This window comes from Bombyx mandarina, chromosome 04, assembly GCF_030267445.1.
Source record: "Bombyx mandarina strain Sakado chromosome 04, ASM3026744v2".
Classification (NCBI taxonomy): Eukaryota; Metazoa; Arthropoda; class Insecta; order Lepidoptera; family Bombycidae; genus Bombyx; species Bombyx mandarina.
The window spans coordinates 7,763,389-7,780,098 of record NC_143211.1 but is presented as its reverse complement, the minus strand read 5'-3'; the positions used below and the strand labels follow the sequence as shown (position 1 = coordinate 7,780,098).

General features: G+C 39.1%; 1 protein-coding gene across 2 annotated transcripts in view; it reads right to left on the bottom strand.

Moving 5' to 3' along the window:
* Nucleotides 1-16,710, bottom strand: part of LOC114251785 (sodium/hydrogen exchanger 9B2) — a 52,915-nt gene that overhangs the window by 1,058 nt on the left and 35,147 nt on the right. For both annotated transcript variants that reach the window (XM_089727026.1, XM_089727027.1), the window contains 6 exons: nucleotides 15,147-15,358; nucleotides 11,868-12,039; nucleotides 8,060-8,214; nucleotides 7,312-7,470; nucleotides 3,654-3,846; nucleotides 612-804 (listed from right to left, as the gene is read on the bottom strand). In XM_089727026.1, the coding sequence (XP_089583152.1) occupies nucleotides 612-804; nucleotides 3,654-3,846; nucleotides 7,312-7,470; nucleotides 8,060-8,214; nucleotides 11,868-12,039; nucleotides 15,147-15,358 (1,084 nt within the window). The remainder of the gene's footprint in view (nucleotides 1-611; nucleotides 805-3,653; nucleotides 3,847-7,311; nucleotides 7,471-8,059; nucleotides 8,215-11,867; nucleotides 12,040-15,146; nucleotides 15,359-16,710) is intronic.

Genomic DNA, 16,710 nt, shown 5'->3' with positions numbered 1-16,710 from the left:
GGTGCATTGCGACCGCTTTACATTCCCTGCTGGTGCAGATACTGACCGAGCACTGTTTCATCGGGAAGTAGTTGACCTGATCGAAGCTTAGCCAAGGGCAGATTGCTATCACTGTGGACATCACTTGAGACACGGGACCCAACTCAAATATGACTACTTTACAAAAGATATCTACTGGTGGTAGGACCTCTTGAGAGTCCACGCGGGTAGGTACCACCACCCTGCCTATTTCTGCCGTGAAGCAGTAATGCGTTTCGGTTTGAAGGGTGGGGCAGCCGTTGTAACTATACCTGAGACCTTAGAACTTATATCTCAAGGTGGGTGGCGCATTTACGTTGTGGATGTCTATGGGCTCCAGTAATCACTTAACATCAGGTGGGCTGTGAGCTCGTCCACCCATCTAAGCAATAAAAAAAAAAGATATAGTAATAGTAATCCGTATGGCTTCAGATTGCTCTTTCCTTACCAGTGTATAAGTTAAAAGTCCGTTTCAAACTATCTATACAGTTTATTAAGGGCTTGAACAGTACGATCGCATTTTAACAAACTAACCCTTTATAGTGTATACCAAAAAGGGTTCAGTTGTGATTCGATTAAATAAAATACATTACCGTTCCGAAATTCTTTGCGTTTGTCTCGTAACAGCACCGGCCCCAAATGCTTTGTGAACAAATAACCAACAGGAGTTGTTACTAGAATTGCTTGAACAACTAGCCTCATTAGTTGCTCTGCGTATTCCATTTCTTGTTCGTTTTTTCCGCCTCGTAAAATTAATGTGTTCAGTGCCAGCGGACATAGTACGGCCTGAAACAAAATAGTGGCACATTTAAAAATTACAAGAGCTGGGCTCTAGAAAGTTCCGTTACTACGTCTCTAGCCGTTTTTTTTAAATATAACTTATTGCGCTAGATATGTAGAGCTCATAGCCTATCTGACGTAAAGTGGTAAACATAGCCTATAGATATCAGGATGAATGCTTCCACAATAGGTACAGAGAGAGAGAGAGAGAATACACTTTATTGCACACCAAAACACAATTTACATTCAAATATCGTCAATACGCAGATAGATTTGTACAATAGGCGGTCTTATCGCTAAAGGCAATCTCTTCCAGACAACCGTTTAATTTAGAGAAATTCTGAAAAATATAAAAATATAGCAACTATGTTGCGGTGTACTATTGACAGTAGATTAATATAGAAAATATTTACATACAATAAATAGGTATACATATATGTACCTACCGTTTTCATTTAATATAAAATAACTATTTGATTCTTATACCAATATATGAGTACATACTTACATACATATAGTAAATCAATATTATGGAAATGATAAATAATAATGATACAAACAAACAACACCAAGCAGATAAGTAATGTTCCTTCATCATTCTTTTAAAGCAGTTTAAAGTTGGAGCACTTCTCACTGCAACCAGCAGAGCATTCCACAATCGAACCACCTGGATGGTGAATGAATTATTAAAGAATGATGATGAATGAGTCGCCATTTCCAGTCTCGGGCTATCCAATGATCTCAGGGAAAAATTATGAGTATCACCCAGGAATTCGAAACGTTTTTTGATGTATGTGGGGATATGGGGGTAAAAGAGAATACAAGGAAAGGACATGAGTATTACGGCATTTGGCACCCACTTAAGTTTAGCGCGAAATTCAGATACATGCTCATACAGGGTGGCCCATAAGTCCTTTGAAAAGTAAAATTTGAATAAAACGAACAGGGCGCGCGTGAGCGGTGCAGGGGAAGCGGGGGGAGTAACTTCGGTTTCTGGGAATTTAGTCGCGATGGAGCGTTTTACCGGAGCGGACCGTGCGTTTTGTGTGCGCGAGTTTTATAAAAACGACAATTCGGCAACCGTTGCGCGGCGTAAATTTCGAGAACACAAAGGTTTACACAACTTTGACGACACTCCAACTCTTCAAACGATTAAGAACTGGGTTGCTAAGTTCGAGGAGACCGGTTCGACGTTAGATAAACCGCGGTTGGGTCGCCCAAGGACGTCACGTACGGAACAAAACATAGACACAGTGACACAGTCTATTCGCGAAAATCCGACACAGTCAACTCGTAAGCGCGCCAGAGCATTAAACGTATCCAGGACATCGTTACAACGGATTTTGAAGAAAGATTTACATATGCACCCTTACAAAATTCAGTTGGTTCAAGAATTAAAGGAAAGTGACGGTATTCAAAGACAAAATTATGCGAATGAAATGTTGAATCGGTTTACTTCCTTCAATAACATAATGTTCTCTGACGAGGCTCATTTCCATCTTAACGGGCATGTTAGTAAACAAAATTGCCGCTATTGGAGCCCCATCAATCCAAAACTTAAGCATCAGAAGCCCTTACATAGTCCGAAAGTGACTGTTTGGGCCGCTATGTCAGCCCATGGTATCCTAGGGCCTTACTTCTTTGAGGATGGCAGAGGGCGCGCAGTTACTGTTACGTCGGAGCGATATGTGGCTATGATTGAAGAGTTTTTCATACCAGAATTGCAAAACTTTTCAGGCTTTAATGCCAGGACGTGGTTTCAACAGGATGGGGCCACTTCTCACACCTCTAACACTGCTATGCCCGTTATCCGTCAACTTTTTCCTGGCAAAGTTATCTCTAAGAGAGGAGACATTTCCTGGCCTTCACGTAGTCCAGATCTGACCCCGATGGATTTTTTTTTGTGGGGCTACCTTAAGGCTAAAGTATACGACACAAACCCGCGGTCAATTGAGGCCCTAAAAGAAAACATCCGCAGAGAAATGACAAGCATTTCAGCAGTGACGTGCCGCGCAGTCATCGACAATTTTAGACCTCGTTTGCAAGAGTGCCGTGATCGCAACGGATTACATTTAGGAGATGTTATTTTCAAAAAATAATTCCCGTTTTTTAAGCTTTTTATGTAAATAAAAATTTAATTCATAATGTAATTAGTTTAATTTTAATAAATTTTTTTTCATATCAAAGGACTTATGGGCCACCCTGTATTTCGGTAACCCAAATATGAATCTTATACAGAAAATTTATAACTGCTCAAGTTCGTCAAATTATGTTTCGGTTATATCAGTATAGCTGGAATCGGCGTATTCAAGAGTTGGAAGAAGTAAAGACTGTGCAAGCGCAGTTTTAGTGGCAGTTTGAAGAAAATTTCGTAACCGTCTCAAAGATGCAGCTGATGCAAACAACTTCCGGCTAACCTCTTTTATCTGTGCGTTCCACGAAATGTTTTTATCAATTAAGATACCAAAATTTTTCATTGATAGGAATTTGTACGCTGTCAAATAAAATAGCCGGAAGCTGCGACCATTTAACTTTCGAACACATTCTTGAACTACCGACAATAATAACCTGTGTCATCGACGGGTTCACCCTCAATCCATGTGAATTACTCCAACGGAACAATATCGATAAGTCGTTATTCAGGATCTTCATCGCGTTGGTCAGTTCTGATAAAGAACTTTGCGTATAGATCTGTAGATCATCTGCATACCAGTGTATAAGTTAAAAGTCCGTTTCAAACTATCTATACAGTTTATTAAGGGCTTGAACAGTACGATCGCATTTTAACAAACTAACCCTTTATAGTGTATACCAAAAAGGGTTCAGTTGTGATTCGATTAAATAAAATACATTACCGTTCCGAAATTCTTTGCGTTTGTCTCGTAACAGCACCGGCCCCAAATGCTTTGTGAACAAATAACCAACAGGAGTTGTTACTAGAATTGCTTGAACAACTAGCCTCATTAGTTGCTCTGCGTATTCCATTTCTTGTTCGTTTTTTCCGCCTCGTAAAATTAATGTGTTCAGTGCCAGCGGACATAGTACGGCCTGAAACAAAATAGTGGCACATTTAAAAATTACAAGAGCTGGGCTCTAGAAAGTTCCGTTACTACGTCTCTAGCCGTTTTTTTTAAATATAACTTATTGCGCTAGATATGTAGAGCTCATAGCCTATCTGACGTAAAGTGGTAAACATAGCCTATAGATATCAGGATGAATGCTTCCACAATAGGTACAGAGAGAGAGAGAGAGAATACACTTTATTGCACACCAAAACACAATTTACATTCAAATATCGTCAATACGCAGATAGATTTGTACAATAGGCGGTCTTATCGCTAAAGGCAATCTCTTCCAGACAACCGTTTAATTTAGAGAAATTCTGAAAAATATAAAAATATAGCAACTATGTTGCGGTGTACTATTGACAGTAGATTAATATAGAAAATATTTACATACAATAAATAGGTATACATATATGTACCTACCGTTTTCATTTAATATAAAATAACTATTTGATTCTTATACCAATATATGAGTACATACTTACATACATATAGTAAATCAATATTATGGAAATGATAAATAATAATGATACAAACAAACAACACCAAGCAGATAAGTAATGTTCCTTCATCATTCTTTTAAAGCAGTTTAAAGTTGGAGCACTTCTCACTGCAACCAGCAGAGCATTCCACAATCGAACCACCTGGATGGTGAATGAATTATTAAAGAATGATGATGAATGAGTCGCCATTTCCAGTCTCGGGCTATCCAATGATCTCAGGGAAAAATTATGAGTATCACCCAGGAATTCGAAACGTTTTTTGATGTATGTGGGGATATGGGGGTAAAAGAGAATACAAGGAAAGGACATGAGTATTACGGCATTTGGCACCCACTTAAGTTTAGCGCGAAATTCAGATACATGCTCATACAGGGTGGCCCATAAGTCCTTTGAAAAGTAAAATTTGAATAAAACGAACAGGGCGCGCGTGAGCGGTGCAGGGGAAGCGGGGGGAGTAACTTCGGTTTCTGGGAATTTAGTCGCGATGGAGCGTTTTACCGGAGCGGACCGTGCGTTTTGTGTGCGCGAGTTTTATAAAAACGACAATTCGGCAACCGTTGCGCGGCGTAAATTTCGAGAACACAAAGGTTTACACAACTTTGACGACACTCCAACTCTTCAAACGATTAAGAACTGGGTTGCTAAGTTCGAGGAGACCGGTTCGACGTTAGATAAACCGCGGTTGGGTCGCCCAAGGACGTCACGTACGGAACAAAACATAGACACAGTGACACAGTCTATTCGCGAAAATCCGACACAGTCAACTCGTAAGCGCGCCAGAGCATTAAACGTATCCAGGACATCGTTACAACGGATTTTGAAGAAAGATTTACATATGCACCCTTACAAAATTCAGTTGGTTCAAGAATTAAAGGAAAGTGACGGTATTCAAAGACAAAATTATGCGAATGAAATGTTGAATCGGTTTACTTCCTTCAATAACATAATGTTCTCTGACGAGGCTCATTTCCATCTTAACGGGCATGTTAGTAAACAAAATTGCCGCTATTGGAGCCCCATCAATCCAAAACTTAAGCATCAGAAGCCCTTACATAGTCCGAAAGTGACTGTTTGGGCCGCTATGTCAGCCCATGGTATCCTAGGGCCTTACTTCTTTGAGGATGGCAGAGGGCGCGCAGTTACTGTTACGTCGGAGCGATATGTGGCTATGATTGAAGAGTTTTTCATACCAGAATTGCAAAACTTTTCAGGCTTTAATGCCAGGACGTGGTTTCAACAGGATGGGGCCACTTCTCACACCTCTAACACTGCTATGCCCGTTATCCGTCAACTTTTTCCTGGCAAAGTTATCTCTAAGAGAGGAGACATTTCCTGGCCTTCACGTAGTCCAGATCTGACCCCGATGGATTTTTTTTTGTGGGGCTACCTTAAGGCTAAAGTATACGACACAAACCCGCGGTCAATTGAGGCCCTAAAAGAAAACATCCGCAGAGAAATGACAAGCATTTCAGCAGTGACGTGCCGCGCAGTCATCGACAATTTTAGACCTCGTTTGCAAGAGTGCCGTGATCGCAACGGATTACATTTAGGAGATGTTATTTTCAAAAAATAATTCCCGTTTTTTAAGCTTTTTATGTAAATAAAAATTTAATTCATAATGTAATTAGTTTAATTTTAATAAATTTTTTTTCATATCAAAGGACTTATGGGCCACCCTGTATTTCGGTAACCCAAATATGAATCTTATACAGAAAATTTATAACTGCTCAAGTTCGTCAAATTATGTTTCGGTTATATCAGTATAGCTGGAATCGGCGTATTCAAGAGTTGGAAGAAGTAAAGACTGTGCAAGCGCAGTTTTAGTGGCAGTTTGAAGAAAATTTCGTAACCGTCTCAAAGATGCAGCTGATGCAAACAACTTCCGGCTAACCTCTTTTATCTGTGCGTTCCACGAAATGTTTTTATCAATTAAGATACCAAAATTTTTCATTGATAGGAATTTGTACGCTGTCAAATAAAATAGCCGGAAGCTGCGACCATTTAACTTTCGAACACATTCTTGAACTACCGACAATAATAACCTGTGTCATCGACGGGTTCACCCTCAATCCATGTGAATTACTCCAACGGAACAATATCGATAAGTCGTTATTCAGGATCTTCATCGCGTTGGTCAGTTCTGATAAAGAACTTTGCGTATAGATCTGTAGATCATCTGCATACAGGTACTTTGGGATATGAGATCAAAGTTTAAATTTTAATGTGTAATGAACGGGCTGGGGCCCAGTCGGAGCCATTGCGACGACAGGACATGGTCAACGCGGAGCATATTAGGGGGTTTCCATTAATTACGTGAGGCGTTTTTGAAAATTTTTTGACCCCCTCTCCCCCCTTGGTGAGATTGATAGTAAGATTTTTCTCAACTCCCTCCTCTTCTCCTCTAATCTCACTTGAAATTCTTCAAAACTTCTATCTTCTAACTATTACTTCTAATGAAGACGAGCAAAGCCTAGTATTTGTGAATATTACCGTAATTTAAAATCAACTAGTCGATAGAGCTAAACAATCGAGCGCTACTTCGCTGCTCTGCGAAGTTCGGACGAATACGAAAAATACAATTTTCTCAGATTTAGCCATATTTTATTCTAGAAATAATTTTTCACACAATTTTACACCGTTTTCTGCGAGAAATATAATTATGTGATATTTGCCAAGACACACCATCCCCCCTAAGTGAGATTTGGAAAGATTTAACTTAATCCCCTCCCCCCTAGAACACTTCACGTAATTAATGGACGCTCCTTACATCCATCCTGATTGGAAAACGTAGCGTAGGTAGGCCTCCCACGTGGTAGATCAACGATTTGTTGAAGATTCCGGGAATCTGCCGGACGCAGGCTGCGCAGGACCGGTTATTATAACGAATACCGGAGGAGGGCTACGCCCAGAAGTGGACGTATGTGGGCTAAAAAAAATGTGCTCACCTCCACTATAGATTTTGGCGTCCAGCTGCAGCATATAAAAATTCTTTCCTTGACGCTCATATCCCAACACATCAGGAAAGCGCACGCTAGTCTCACAGCTAAACAAACTAACAGGATTCCAAATCCTTTTAGTATTGTGTCAGTTAATGTATGTTTTATCTGAAAAATTTAAATGTATTAGAAAATTAACTGATTGTTTTGTATTTAACGAAATGATATTTTCATGTCTTGATGTCAGTGCTAACTACACTATTTAATTGAAGCGCTACTTTGAGCTAAATATCGGCATTGATACTGATATTTTTTTGATGTGTTTACGTCAGGAACTGCCACCACCATGCAATAGTTCCTATGAAACCTATACAATGTACGTAAGTAGGTAGTTTGATTGAACCATCTTCATTTTAACTAGATGTATTTTCCTAAATCGCCGGCTGGCACTATTTCGACTTCCATCACGTAAATGTGATTCAATTGTGATAGGTATGTTTATACGCACATACATAATAATAAATATAGCAATATAGTTGCGCGGCTTCAGCGTGGTTAAAATTGGTGTAAATAATAGAATTTCGCCGATATAGAGCTCAGAGAACGTACGAAGAGACAGAGAGTAATATGGTTGTCTACGCATTTCGTCCCGTGTGTAGGTACCTATTAATTGATGTTAACGGCCTGATGCCCAAACTGTCTTCATATATGATTCATTGGACTAAACAAAAAACAATACAAATTTATATGTTTTTACTTCAAAGTATGTTCCAGTGTATGCGAACACGGCAGGCTCCAAAGCTGCCCACAAAACGCGATAAACGGTCGAGGCAGGGTTGTTGTTTAACTTCCAACCGTCGCGCGACCAGTGGTTCGCCGCTGTTGCGTTGCACGCTAATACAGCTACACCGCCTAAAATTAAAACGCGGTATTTATTATATATATTATATTATATTTATAAAAACTGGCTGACCCGTCGAACTTTGTACTACTTAGCAGTCAATTAATGTCATGTTAGCTGAAACAGATATTCCTTTGCCATTAAAGCAGCATAATCTAGGATTGATATATCGTAGCTTGATATATTTTCCTTAGCTTAAACCAAATAAATTACTGAACGCACGTATAAATATTTTTTTGAAAAATGTACCTACGTCAAATCTTTTTTATTACTTATTTTTTTAAATCTAAAATACGCCATTATCCAAATATTGTGAATATATCTTGTCGATTCGAAACCTTTATTTAAATACGTTCTTTAATTTGAGGAGAGGGTTATACCGTATAAACGGGGTGAACATTAAATGTTTGGATCGTTACGAAACCCATGAACATTTTTGTTTTGGAAAATATTTTTTCTTTTATATTATTTTTTTCGAAAATTTTTCCATTGTTTTTAATATAATAGTTATTCTGCTATTCGGGACGGAAACAATTACAAAAAATCAAAAACCATGGAAATCGATCTAGCCGTTCTAGAGTTATAAGTCTTCAAACAAACCCGACTTTGTTTTACGTATTAAGTACACACATACTCGTATATATTATATAGATTAAGTTGTGTCAGCACGGATAGATGCCATATCCCTAACATGTTTCTGTACCGAAATAGTCATTCGTTTGAATAAGTATGGTAGCATTATAAAATTCGTGGTCGTCGTGGCCTAACGGATAAGACGTCCGGTACATTCGTGTTGAAGCGATGCACCGGTGCTCGAATCCCGCAGGCGGGTACCAATTTTTCTAATGAAATACGTACTCAACAAATGTTCACGATTGACTTCCGCGGTGAAGGAATAGCATCGTGTAATAAAAATGAAACCCGCAAAATTATAATTTGCGTAATTACTGGTGGTAGGACCTCTTGTGGGCCCGCGCGGGTGGGTACCACCGCCCCGCCTATTTCGGCCGTGTAGTAGTAATGCGTTTCGGTTTGAAGGGTGGGGCAGCCGTTGTAGCTATACTGAGACCTTAGAACTTATATCTCAAGGTGAATGGTGCATTTACGTTGTAAATGTCTATGGGCTCCAGTAACCACTTAACACCAGGTGGGTTGTGAGCTCGTCCACCCATCTAAGTAATAAAAAAAAAATCAATTAACACTTCGATCTAAAGATTTATAGCACTGATATCTATGAGCTCTTGATGTACCAGGTCGGTTGTCCGCTCGTCTGTCAATTTATAACAATAAGCATGATAATACAGTGATAATACTCGTTATTAAAAGATACAAGTTTTACAGTCAATACAATTTCTTTTCTTTTCTGTTTTTTCTGCATAATTTTCGATAATATGTCTACGCATATCAAGTGGTATTTTCCCATAACGTTCAAATGCGGTCTGTCGGCAGATGTAATACGGGCGCGACCACACGAATGTGGTCTCTAAATGGATTTGCCCTCGTTGAAATCGACCGCGAACGCACTGTATTTTGAATTGTTACAATTGTTAGCTGCGTTTAATCATGGTTGGCCGTTTCAATTTTAATTTTCGTTATTATGTGGCTTCCCATTGAATGCTCAATTTTGAAGCTGTATTATAGAGATATTTCGGGAACTTAATTAATATGTATTATATTTTTGTATGTTGATCAGTGGGATACAGGAATCTATAGAAATCACAATTTGAATGCCGGAACACACTTTGGGGACACACAAAAAGAGTTAAATTTGGAATTCCACCTCAAAGGTGTAATTCTAGATTTCAGTTTTTTTTTCTTTCTTTTTTATTGCCCTTGTAGGCAGACTAGCATACGGCCCACCTGATGGTGAGTGGTTACCGTCGCCCATGGACTTCAGCAATGCCAAGGGCAGAGCCAAGCCGCTGCCTAGCGCTGAATAACAGTTACACTACTTTTGAAGACAGAAGGCTGTTATCAAATTTTTATGGCTCAAAACATGACCTACAAGTGTGCAACTATTTCGTGAATTTCTAGAATTGCCGTGAGTAATACACCTTAAATTAAATTGTAATTAAAATACTAAAAAAAATATCAACGTTTTATGTAATAATAATGTTCATTAATATTACAAACAGTTCTTTGTACCGTAAGTAAGCATTTTATGAAATTTTGTCAATTAATAAATTGTGAATAACTAAAAATCACAGTCAAGTTGAGAATAACTGTTTTGGTTGTAATACATATATCGTCTTCTCGCATTAAAACTGTATAATCTCAAAACCTACTAATTTACAGGAAAGTGTTTTAAAGGCTTAACATGTGATATTTTTAATATTAATCGTCTTTGCAACATTTTATTTTTATTTTTTACCAGTTGCATTATTTGTCTTTTAAAGTAAGATTAAATATATATATTAATTTTGTTAATACTATTTAAAATATAGGCACACCAAAAAAAAAAACTATAACTAAACTATGCTCTTTTGGCAGTTTATGAGAAAAATATTAGTGATACCAAATGATTCCGCATATTAACTCAATTTCGAATATTTTTGGAAATTGTACACTTTTAATGCGAAAAAACGATATTATTATGTGGTTTGCAATTGTTATCTTCAAGTTGACGTAAATCATGGTTTTTGACCGACTAATATCCAAGTCGCAAGATTTCGTTTGGTTTCCATAGCGACTATGATTGATTACCACAATCGATCAACAGAGCACTAACCGCATTTCAGTCGCCTTCTTAGGGTATCAGGACCATGGTCGTGAACATTAATGCTATCTTAATCAATTATTTTCGGATTAAGAGGAAGAAACGAAGTGAGTATATATTATACTGGTGGTAGGACCACTTGTGAGTCCGCGCGGATAGGTACCACCGCTTTGCCTATTTCTGCCGTGACGCAGTAATGCGTTTCGGTTTGAAGGGTGGGGCGGCCGTTGTAATTTTACTGAGACTTTAGAACTTGTATCTCAAGGTGGGTGGCGTATTTACGTTGTAGATGTCTATGGGCTCCAGTAACCACTTAACACCAGGTGGGCTGTGAGATCGTCCACCCATCTAAGCTATAAAAAAAAAAGAGTATATGTTAAACAACAGACAATTATTTGAGGAGGATTATGTTATAGTACTAGACCTATCAAATATCGGAAGAGTGCATATTTAGCTTACGAATACTTCACATTGAGTGGTAGACCATAGGCATGTTATGTATGTACAAAATGACGTAGTCAATCTAATTTTATTCTTGTTGTTCTCTTGAATACAAATTTGTTTGTAATATTTGTAGATTCACGAAAAAAGAAAAGATAACCTTAAGAATAATAATCAGAAGTCTGCTCATTAATCGACCTCAAAGAGAAGGAGGGGTTATCAATTGAATTGTTATTTACAAATATTATTACATCGAAACAATAGAGTTTATTATATTAACACTAACTCCAACAATTTAACAACAGACACGTAATGTGTTTTACACCAATTCTCGCAAAAATTCACTGCCTGCTTGAGTAAGCACTCGTCAACATTTTCGCTTTCAGAAAAAAATGAGATACTTGGCTGACGCATATCTATGATTATTAAAATGCTTCATTTTTATTAAGCTATCTTCAATAAAATTAAAATAAGCGATACATATCAAATTTATAACGTTGTACTCACCAGCGCCGCCCCAACCCAAGTGCAGCGTCAAAAAGTTTCCAAACAGTCCACCGAGTAACACGAAGAGAACCCTCAATTCAGTAACGTAGGGGTCTCGAGAGTGAGGCATCAATTTTGCGAGACTGCCCCAAGCGGTACCCATAGCGACCCCAACGAATAAGGTCAACGCCACCTGTAACGCACGACTTCTAGTAATTATGGGGTAATTCTGTTAAATACGATTACACGTATGTTGGCGAACCCTAAACCAAAATATAAGTCAATTTAAACGAATTGCTTTTCGATGGGAGGATCGTTGATGCTATAAGCTTCATCAAGACGAATTTGCGAATACCGGCGTAGTCACGGGGAATTGGGTTTGTTAAAAACTGTCCGAGCGCCTCGTAAGATACCTAAATCTGGCCAGATGCTTCACGAGCACATCTACTACCGGACTGGAATCGCAGTCCGCTTAGAAGATCCAGCGAGAAAGTCAGCAGACTAATTAGAATTAGCTTTAGAAGGCTAAATGTCACGTGCTATACCAGTACACATGCTAATGCCATTACAATGATTACTATTCCTGCAGAGAAAATATGTACTAAGGCAGAGTCTTTTTTGCACCCTTATTAATTTTAATTTCGGTTCATTTACGTTCTATATTGGACAAGACCCTCAAACTAGTATTTCTAGTATTCTATCTAACTACTAGTATGATTAATAATACACAAAGTGATAGTTATTCAAATTCAAATTTACTTTATGACCCTCAAAGTATGTTTCTTCAGAAACTATACACTTATCAACGAATAATCCAATCACCAAAACATTTTTAAACGCTTTTTCCGGAATTAAGTTTTATTCTCGTCCCGAATTCTCCTTTATGTCTTCTACTGAATGAAAACGGGTATTTAAGGAAAAGAAAGAAGTCTTCTTCTTTCTGTTTCTTAAATTCTTTCACACTTATGGCCTTATGCGAAGGCGCAGTATCGTGGTGTGAAAATTCAAGAATATTCTTTTCACAAGTTTGACTGGCCTCTTTCGTCGAATTTGCTTGCTTAATCGTCGCATAACCCTCAAATAATATTCTTTATTTACCGTTTGACCTTCCGGCAAGTATTCCGATAGTAGAGTAACGCGATAGTTAAAGAAATACATAAGACAACATGATTTGGACGTTTGATCAACTTTAGCATGCTTTGTCGGTTTCGGTTCAGTTGGAACGCGTCACTCCGAAGTTTGCTGACTAGTTTGCGTCTTCACATTAGTGACAATGCGTTTGATGAATGTTGGGACGGATTAACTCTTTTATGTCCTCAGCGATGGTTATGCAATGCCTTAGTTTTTGGAGAAAATTCAGGTCTTTTGGGACTAGCCTAGGGGTAGCATGTTTCATATGCAAGTGATTATTTAAGATGGTACGGATCGACCATTGAGACACAGAAAGTTCGGCAGCTTTCATTCTTCAACATGAATGAGGATTATTTGTCACTATTTCCTTCACTTTTACAAATTTAACTTTAGTTGCAGACATTGATGAACTATTAGAAAAAGGCAAATCTGCTATGACATCCGCTATTGAAAGTATTTTTTTCCTCATTCATAAAGAGGTATTTTTGATTAAGTTGATTCACCGTAAGCCTCTGTATCAGTGACTCCGAAAACAAAATTCCATTGGCGATGTTTAAGAGAAACTCTTTGTTCGAAGTTTGATTTACATTTAATCTAAATAATAGATGTACCTCAACTCCGCGCCAAAATGGAAACTTTGTGATAAGTTAACAATAACAAAAAAATGAATTTGGAACCATAAACAAATCATCTAATCTATATACATAAAAATGAATTGCTGCTCGTTAGTCTCGCTAAAACTCGAGAACGGCCCTACCTATTTGGTTAATTTTGGTTTTGAATTATTTGTGGAAGTCCAGAGAAGGTTTAAAAGGTAGATAGATATGAAATTGCTCGGAATTAAATGAAAATAACAATTTTGTTTATCCTTTTATTTTATACAAAAGTTTAGGTCTTTTGTTTATCGACTGAGGCACTACGAAGTCTGCCGGGTCAGCTAGTAATAAAAAAAATACTTATCTCATAAGATAGTGAAAATTTTGGGAATATATTATATATTTAAATTGTGCTAAAGCTTTACATAATATTATAGTTAGTTATATGACATAGAACTTCGGAATATGAATATGATAGCTGCCATATTTTTTATGTTATGTTATGAGAAGGTTAGGTATTATTGATTATAATCATATATCTATACTAGCGACCCGCCCTCGCTTCGCTTCGGAAACATTAAAACACACATGAAAAAAAAAAAAAAATTTAAAAAAAAGTAGCCTATGTTCATCAGGGACAATGTCGGCTTCTAATGGAAAAAGAATTTTTCAAATCGGTCCAGTAGTTTCGGAGCCTATTCGAAACAAACAAACAAACAAATCTTTCCTCTTTATAATATTAGTATAGATTAGTCAATTTCGGCCTGCTTTGTTGACCAGCTTTGATTTCACTTTAACTTTGACACCACCCGTCTCAGAGTCTCTAGGGAATTAATACACACACATCGATTCTTAAATTTATAGGTGTGAATTGCTTCTGTGTGGCATGCTGATTTTCGTAGTCTAGTTCTAGTACTAGTTGAGTAATGAAATTATGAAGTAAATTTGTTGTTTGTAGTCGTCGTGGCCTAACGAATAAGACGTCCGGTGCATTCGTGTTGAAGCAATGCACCGGTGTTCGAATCCCGCAGGCGGGTACCAATTTTTGTAATGAAATACGTACTCAACAAATGTTCACGATTGACTTCCACGGTGAAGGAATAACATCGTATAATAAAAATGAAACCCGCAAAGTTATAGTTTGCAGATACTGATCAAGCACTGGTTTCATCGGGAAGTAGTTGACCTGATCGAAGCTTAGTCAAGGGCAGATTGCTATCACTGTGGACATCACTTGAGACACGGGACCCAACTCAAATATGACTACTTTACAAAAGATATCTACTGGTGGTAGGACCTCTTGTGAGTCCGCGCGGGTGGGTACCACTACCCTGCTTATTTCTGCCGTGAAGCAGTAATGCGTTTCGGTTTGAAGGGTAGGGCAGCCGTTGTAATTATACTTGAGACCTTAGAACTTGTATCTCAAGGTGGGTGGCGCATTTACGTTGTGAATGTCTATGGGCTCCAGTAACTACTTAACACCAGGTGGGCTGTGAGCTCGTCCACCCATCTAAGCAATAAATAAATAAAAAAGTGAGCTCGTCTGGCCTAATATAGAATTAAAAAAACTCACTTTAGTATATCGATAAGCATCGTGCACATCACTGAAAATGTAGCTATAAACGATCCCATATACTCCAACGCTGAGTGCAGTATCGATTCCGCCAGCAGTCGAGCACAACTGAGGCCAGTTGTGGGTCCTATCTGGACTAGTCCCAACTTTTAATACTGAGGGCATCACAACGGCACAAGACAAAGATGCGTAGATAGACCCTAGGAGAATACCTGTGAAAGAGTTATTTTTCTATCAAAAAGCATTTCAAATTTTCGAATTACAAACCTATCGCGATAACTTCCTTGCTTTCCAAGGTGATGGAGCGAATCATAAACTTCCAACTTCTTAAGTATCTTGAGGATCGGCAGCTGATCAGTGACCGGCAGTACGGTTTCCGTCATGGTCGCTCAGCTGGCGATCTTCTTGTATACCTCACACATAAATGGGCTGAAGCCTTGGAAAGCAAGGGCGAGGCTCTCGCTGTGAGCCTTGACATCGCGAAGGCCTTCGACAGGGTCTGACATAGGGCACTTCTATCGAAGCTTCCAGCTTACGGGATCCCTGAGAGACTGCAAGTGGATCGCTAGCTTTTTGGATGGACGGAGCATCACAGTTGTCGTCGACGGCTGCTGCTCCGATACCATGACCATCAACGCTGGTATTCCACAAGGTTCGGTGCTCTCCCCCACGCTTTTCATACTGTATATCAATGACATGCTATCTATTGATGGCATGCATTGCTATGCGGATGATAGCACGGGGGATGCGCGATATATCGGCCATCAGAGTCTCTCTCGAAGCGTTGTACACGAGAGGCGATTAAAACTTGTGTCTGAAGTGGAGAACTCTCTGGGGCGGGTCTCCAAGTGGGGTGAACTGAAATTAGTTCAGTTCAACCCATTGAAGACACAGGTTTGCTCGTTCACTGCGAAGAAGGACCCTTTTGTCATGGCGCCGGAATTTCAAGGAGTATCCCTGCAGCTTTCCGCGAGTATCGGGATTCTGGGGGTCGATATTTCGAGCAATGTCCAGTTTCGGAGTCATTTGGAAGGTAAAGCCAAATTGGCCTCTAAAATGTTGGGAGTTCTCAACAGAGCGAAGCGGTATTTCACGCCTGGACAGAGACTTGCGCTTTATAAAGCGCAGGTCCGACCTCGCGTGGAGTACTGCTCTCACCTCTGGGCTGGGGCTCCCAAATACCAGCTACTTCCATTTGACTCCATACAGAAACGGGCTGTTCGGATGGTCGATAGTCCTGCTCTCGCGGATCGCTTGGAACCTCTGGGTCTACGGAGGGACTTCGGTTCTCTCTGTGTTTTATACCGCATGGTCCATGGGGAATGCTCTGAGGAATTATTCGAGATGATTCCCTCATCTCCTTTTTATCCACGCACCTCCCGCCATCGGAGCAGAGTTCATCCATATTATCTGGAACCGCTGCGTTCATCGACAGTGCGTTTCCAAAGATCTTTTTTGCCACGTACCATCCGGCTTTGGAATGAACTCCCCTCCACGGTGTTTTCCGAGCGCTATGACATGTCCTTCTTCAAACGAGGCTTGCGGAGAGTACTTTATGGTAGGT